This window comes from Anarhichas minor, unplaced genomic scaffold, assembly GCF_050575085.1.
Source record: "Anarhichas minor isolate MPS153535 unplaced genomic scaffold, ASM5057508v1 ptg000055l, whole genome shotgun sequence".
Lineage (NCBI taxonomy): Eukaryota > Metazoa > Chordata > Actinopteri > Perciformes > Anarhichadidae > Anarhichas > Anarhichas minor.
Window position 1 is genome coordinate 3096501 of NW_027466501.1, and position 6000 is coordinate 3102500.

A 6000-nucleotide genomic window follows, 5' to 3' on the forward strand; every position below is an offset into this window, starting at 1 on the left:
AGTTATAGTTTACATTTGCAAATGTGGATCTCCCAGCTGGCTAGCAAGAGAGATACTGATTGAAGTTCAGATAAAGAAGCCTCAAGTCCTCAACAGACCTTGTTTTGTCTGTATATTCATGACCTCATATCTAAAGCATCTCTTTCTGCCTCTGCCTCTTCTGTGAGATAAGGAGCAGTTGGTGCCTTGTCTCTAGTGGTCTCAGCTAGCGGTCCTCGCACAACCCCCAGAACGTTTGCTGTCATCGTGGAACCAGACCTCGCCCTGCCCCGACCCGCATTGCAGGTGTCGTGGGTGGTGCCCCTCCCCAGGCCCCTTACTCTTTTTGGTAATGGTAGCTCAAGGACCTGGGGGTAGAGAAAAGAAGATGAAAAAAATCAATAGTCAAACTCTTTGTAGCTCTCTGAAAATTTCATTGAGGATAAGAACACCTATTCATTCGAGAAATACAATAAAAGTTAATTCAAAATTATTTGAATTCATTCAGTATCTCCCTTGCCAGCTAGCTGGGAGATTCGCATTTGCAAATGTGAGCCTAATTTACTGCAATAAAACTTTAGAACAAGCCGGCTCTTTGTGAATTCATTGTTTAAAGAGCCACCACATTATTGTACAGTGATCTATCTTTGTAATAGGCTACCTATAATATCAGGTATACTCTTGTTTAGTGTTGCTCCTAGAACAATTGTAAAACTTTTAGAATCTTTGTTTAGAAACATAATGGGTCTTCATTTTCCTTTTGTCTTTCTCTGATTTAGGAATAAATGAGATTAGATCTTGTTTCATCAGTGGCGGGCCGTGCATTTTATACCTGGGCCTTCACTGCTGTCCTGCAGCTGAAATACCACCTTATAACCACATGATGGCGCCACGACTATTATTTGTTTCTAGGACTGTAACTATTTGCATATTTGTATTAAACCGTTCGGTATGAGGCTTACGAACCGAACAATACGTTTGAATAATACTAGTGCATTAGGAAAACGCAGAAGATTAAATTGAGGGAAATATATTGTTTTTTGCGCTCATGTAGGACAGTGGTTCTCAACTGGTCTGGCTGCGGGGTCCACCATCACCCCTTAATGACAAGCCGAGACCCATTCTTCTTCTATTGGAGTTTGTCTCATGATTTTACTTTCACAAATGAAATGGAAAATGTATTGCTCTGCTACTTCTTTCCTTGTCTCAGCCCCCTGTGTCACGGTGTGTGTACATCTCAGTAGAGTCAGGAAACTTGTCAGAATGCCCATATTTGATTGGCTGAGCTGCATCACGTGATCGTTTCACGATAGTCACGTGCTCGCCCACTGACCAATCACAGCACACGCTGCACCTCACTGCAGAGCTGCACATGGAAACTGAGCTGCACTTAATGCTGAGTAGTTGTAGGCCAGCTAGCAGGCTCTGGCACATCAAAGAATACGCCCAACATGTCAAACTAAAGATCTGATTGGTTGAACACTATGACAATCAACAATATCGTCCCCATTCACTTAAACTGCACATGGATGCAATTGTGAGTCTGCAGGCCTCGGGCCTCTCTCCTTACCTAGAGACACAGAGGTGAAATCTGATTGGATAAAAGCTCTACTTAAAACAAGCTGCACTGGAAGCAGAGCAACTGAGGAAGACAGTAGCTGTGCAATGAGAAAATAAGATAATGGGAAAAATATTTTTATAAATTACAATACATGTAGTCTATTTATGAAAAAATATTAAATTATAAAATAGCTATAACTTTGTGATTCTGTTTAGGCCAGCAGAGAAGGCTTTGCAGGCCCTGACGGCCCACCACTGTGTTTCATTGATGCTTAACATAATAATTCCGTTATTGCGAAGAAGAAACCAACATTTTAATTTCTTCCCAAAAGTGATTGCAAAGCCGTCAGCCAATCAGGACTTGTTAGATTGTTAGATGCTTTTTTTCATAACGGCATCAAATTCCCTCATCAATTTGATGTGTAGTTTCCAGGAAAAGAAACCAGACACTAATGAACAAAAGTATATTTCAGTGTGGTATAGGTTCAGTCGCTGGTCAGTCGTCACAGAAAAGTTCTTGTTCCGTCAAAATGGAGTAAAAGGCCAAAGCCTGTGAGGGTGCTGGCCTGTGGGCATGTACGACTGTTACAGTCACCCTGTTACCCTGCAGGTCAGTCTGAATATGACAACACGAGACCATCTGCCCAACAACACTATGCTCCTGTGTGTGTGTGTGTGTGTGTGTGTGTGTGTGTGTGTGTGTGAACGTGTAGCGGAGTCACGTGGACTCCAGTCTCTAGTGATCACTGGAACTTCGTCACCGTCACCCTGAACAAACCTGCTCAGTTTCTCTTTATGAAAGGAAAGTATTCTTATTTTAAACATATTTCTTTCATTATACAACCTTTTATTTATTCTCATTATTATCAACAAAATGTCCACATATTGTAATAACAATAACACAGTTCAGTTAAGGTGAGACACTCCAGACAGAAACATGTTTTTCATGCTATGGTCATTTTTGAGATATTTGGGCTATTTTTGCTTCCATAGTTTCTTTCAGACCAGTGGAAAGAAAACACAATAATATGAAATACACATTTAGGTGCTCATATTTCTACTTCTTTATGTTATTACTACATCTATTGGTATCTTGAGATTTTTCCTAAATTCACCAAAAGTTAACATTAGATAATGATCAAACAACTACTTGCTTTGAATAGATATAGTGGAGTAATGCCTACTGCCCTTTAGTGCATGTGAGCGTGCCCCACTGGCTAGGTCATGGCCGCCACTCTTCACTGCTCTAATACGGCGGTTACAGCTGAAAACACCTTCCTGACCGATGGCGTCGTAGCATAAGAGTAGCCACCCACTAACAGGTAACCATTGTAGGCTCTGTCAGCACTGTTGTCTTTGTTGGCACTGTTAGCTATGTCAGCACTGTTGCGTTTGTTTGCGCTGTTAGCTCTGTCAGCGCTGTTGCGTTTGTTTGCACTGTTAGCTCTGTCAGCGCTGTTGTTTTTGTTTGCACTGTTAGCTCCGTCAGCGCTGCTGTCTTTGTTTGCACTGGTATCACTGCTGCAAGCACCCAGCTCTACCGTCATAACTAGTGCTGCCATTTCTAAAAATAATAAACTACTCATAATAATTACTGTAATTATTTAGATTACCAGGCCTTCCATGTTGATAAAGATCCTTCCATTTGGCTCAGATTCTAAAGGCCTGGAGTTTTACTCTTACTAAGGGATTTTAATTACCTCCGGAATCATGACCTTTTCTAGTTTCCTACTACGTTCAGCCGACTGATGATGAAAGATGAGTCAACTACCTACAACTGAGAGAATCTGATCCAGGCTACAACCACTTGACGTCATTCAACTGGCTTTCTAAACAACGTGACATTCATTTACTGCTGCCCTATGGTGTCATTCTGAGCTCCCATGAAGCCCACTCATCAGCTGATTCTGACTCTTCGTATTAGTGCCCCGGAACTCTCTAAATGACCTTTTGGCTGTATAGCTGGAGGTCACGCGGACATTAATGAAAGGTACTGGAGAAGCCTGCTGAGTGGACCCAGAGTGTCAACGTCAAATGTGTCCGACAGACAATCCAGTGTTGGAATGACGTCCTAGGTTGATGATGTCATCGCTCTCGCAGACTGCCGTAGGTTACTTCATTATGATCACACACACACACACACACATACACACACACACACACACACACACACACTCTCTCTCTCTCTCTCTCTCTCTCTCTCTCTCTCTCTCTCTCTCTTTCTGTTAGATATGAAAGTGTAAAAGGGAAATGGTCAGTGAGGGACCCTCATATGAAGCTGCAGGGGTCTTAATAGACAAGATTCTGTACCATCGGCTATGAGACAGGAGCTCCTGCATGATGCCTGGAAACATCAGATCAGGTAACTATTTCAGGAACAGAACTTTGCATGAAGAAATAACTCTCTGTCTCTCCCTGCATGTCTTCCTGTTCTCTTCTGTTCTCTTCCTGTTCACGTCTCTGTTTCCCCTAACCCAATACTCCGGTTCCATCTCTTGATTTCATTTTGGTTTTGATTTTTCATCCTGACTCAAACATATTGAAAAAAAAGATCCCATAACATACATGCACACTTTCCAAAATAAAGGGTTGTGACATTATGTCATTCTTCAGGTTGAGACTTGTGTTTTGGATCACTTTTTTCCCACCCAGCAATATTTTGTTTCATTAGTTATTTTTGTTCTTCCCTTGCTCTTCCTCCCAGTATCTTTTGTCTGGTTGGTGTTGGTCTGTCTGTTGTTCTGCAGCAGACTGACCAGCACGGGTGCAGCCCCCATCTGTGCCAATGCCCAGGCTGGGTGCCACGTCCTCTCCCTGGCGAACCTGTTTGACCGGGTCATCCAACATTCAGCCAGGACGCACGGCATTTCAAACGACCTTCACTACGAGTTTGTAAGTCTCCACAATTTGTCTGACAAAGCTTTTTTAACAATATTTAATGAATACGTTGGATTTTGTAAAGCAATATTTGTTTACTAAATGTGATACATGGATATATATATATATATATATATCTGTGTGGGTGTGTAAACTCAGTTAACAGTTTATGATGACTTATTTTGTGTATAATTAAAAAAAAATATATATATATATACCAATCGCCATTTGTAATCATTTGTAACTGCAGGTCATTCTACTATTTCATTCACTCTTCTTTACCCACACTTGACATTTAGACGACACCCAACCTCTGACATTTCCGTCTTGCATTCATGTTTATCCCGTCAGGAGCAGTACTTCCTGCCCAGTAAGAATCACATCGCCCGGGTCAGTCGCAACTGTCACACCTCCAGCATCCTCACCCCAAATGGCAAGGAGAATGCTCAGAGAATGGCGGTGAATTAACCTTTATAAAAGCTCTTTCCTGTCAGGCTCATGCACTGTCCACATCATAGTAACAGTTTGCTTTCCCCTTCCCATCATCAGTTGTACAACATGCTTTTTTTAATGTTGTGTCCTTCTACTTCTTATTTTTGCATCATCCCAAACCTGCAATGATTGCTAGTAATATCACTTGAATTAAACCATGACTTAAAGAGTGGTTTGAGTTTGAACTGACTTTTAGATGTTGGGTCCTCATTTTGTCACTGTAGAGGGAGGAGCTGACAGAGGTGATCCTGAAGCTCCTGGTGGCATGGAGGGATCCTCTGTGGCATTTCCATCAGAGCATGGCTCACCACCACGACTTCAACAACTTCAGCTCCAATAAAGCCCTTGAGATGAGCGACATGGTACACGAGCTACGCAAAGGTGTGGAGAAAGTGGCCGAAAAGGTACTGTAAATGTATGTCTTCTATGAATGGTGAAAAGATGTGGGCGGTAGTTTACACGATTAGTTAAACGACTTGCTTAAAAGGGACTACTATGCAGGAACTGTCGCTTACTGTCAAAGTTGTCCCCTTTTCCCCCGGCTCAATGACACCCCTTGACCACGGGCTAGTGTACCACCCAGGCGGTAACCAATGCGGAAGTGTCTTAAAACCTGCATTATCTCTACTGGCCATCAGAGACTCTCTGGTTTCAAAAAATAAGTCTAAGTTGTTTGGAAGCCTATGAGAAAATTACTTTACTTCTCACTTGATTAATTCCAAAAGCCTCTGCCTCAAAATGTATTACGTGTGATAGATGCATGGAGCTGCTGTGTAATGTAGCTTCCAGGGATTTCTCTGTAATCTTAGTGACACACATGACAAAGTCCTGATGTCACACGACAAATCCAAACCGCCCCGTTCACCCTTAGGTGACCCAATGTCCCAATGCAGCACAAAAACATTCAGCCACAATCTAGCAAGAAAGGAAGAGACATCCCTTTGGGCACACTGCCTGCAGCACATTTGTCTTTCTTTCTTGGAACATGTATATAATAGATGCATTATATGAACTTAATGTATGGTCAGCTGGCATCACTGATTCTTTGTATTAGTGTGCTTTACTGTGTTTTCTAGAATCTACAAAACTACA

At 42.0% G+C, this 6000-nt stretch overlaps 1 protein-coding gene across 1 annotated transcript in view; it reads left to right on the forward strand.

The window, feature by feature from the left end:
- Positions 1–2660: 2660 nt before the first annotated feature.
- Positions 2661–6000, forward strand: part of prl2 (prolactin 2) — a 4762-nt gene continuing 1422 nt past the window's right edge. Inside the window, exons 1-5 of the mRNA XM_076076164.1 lie at positions 2661–3645; positions 3769–3901; positions 4244–4431; positions 4768–4875; positions 5133–5312. Of these exons, the coding sequence (XP_075932279.1) occupies positions 3877–3901; positions 4244–4431; positions 4768–4875; positions 5133–5312 (501 nt within the window). The 5' untranslated portion in view covers positions 2661–3645; positions 3769–3876. The remainder of the gene's footprint in view (positions 3646–3768; positions 3902–4243; positions 4432–4767; positions 4876–5132; positions 5313–6000) is intronic.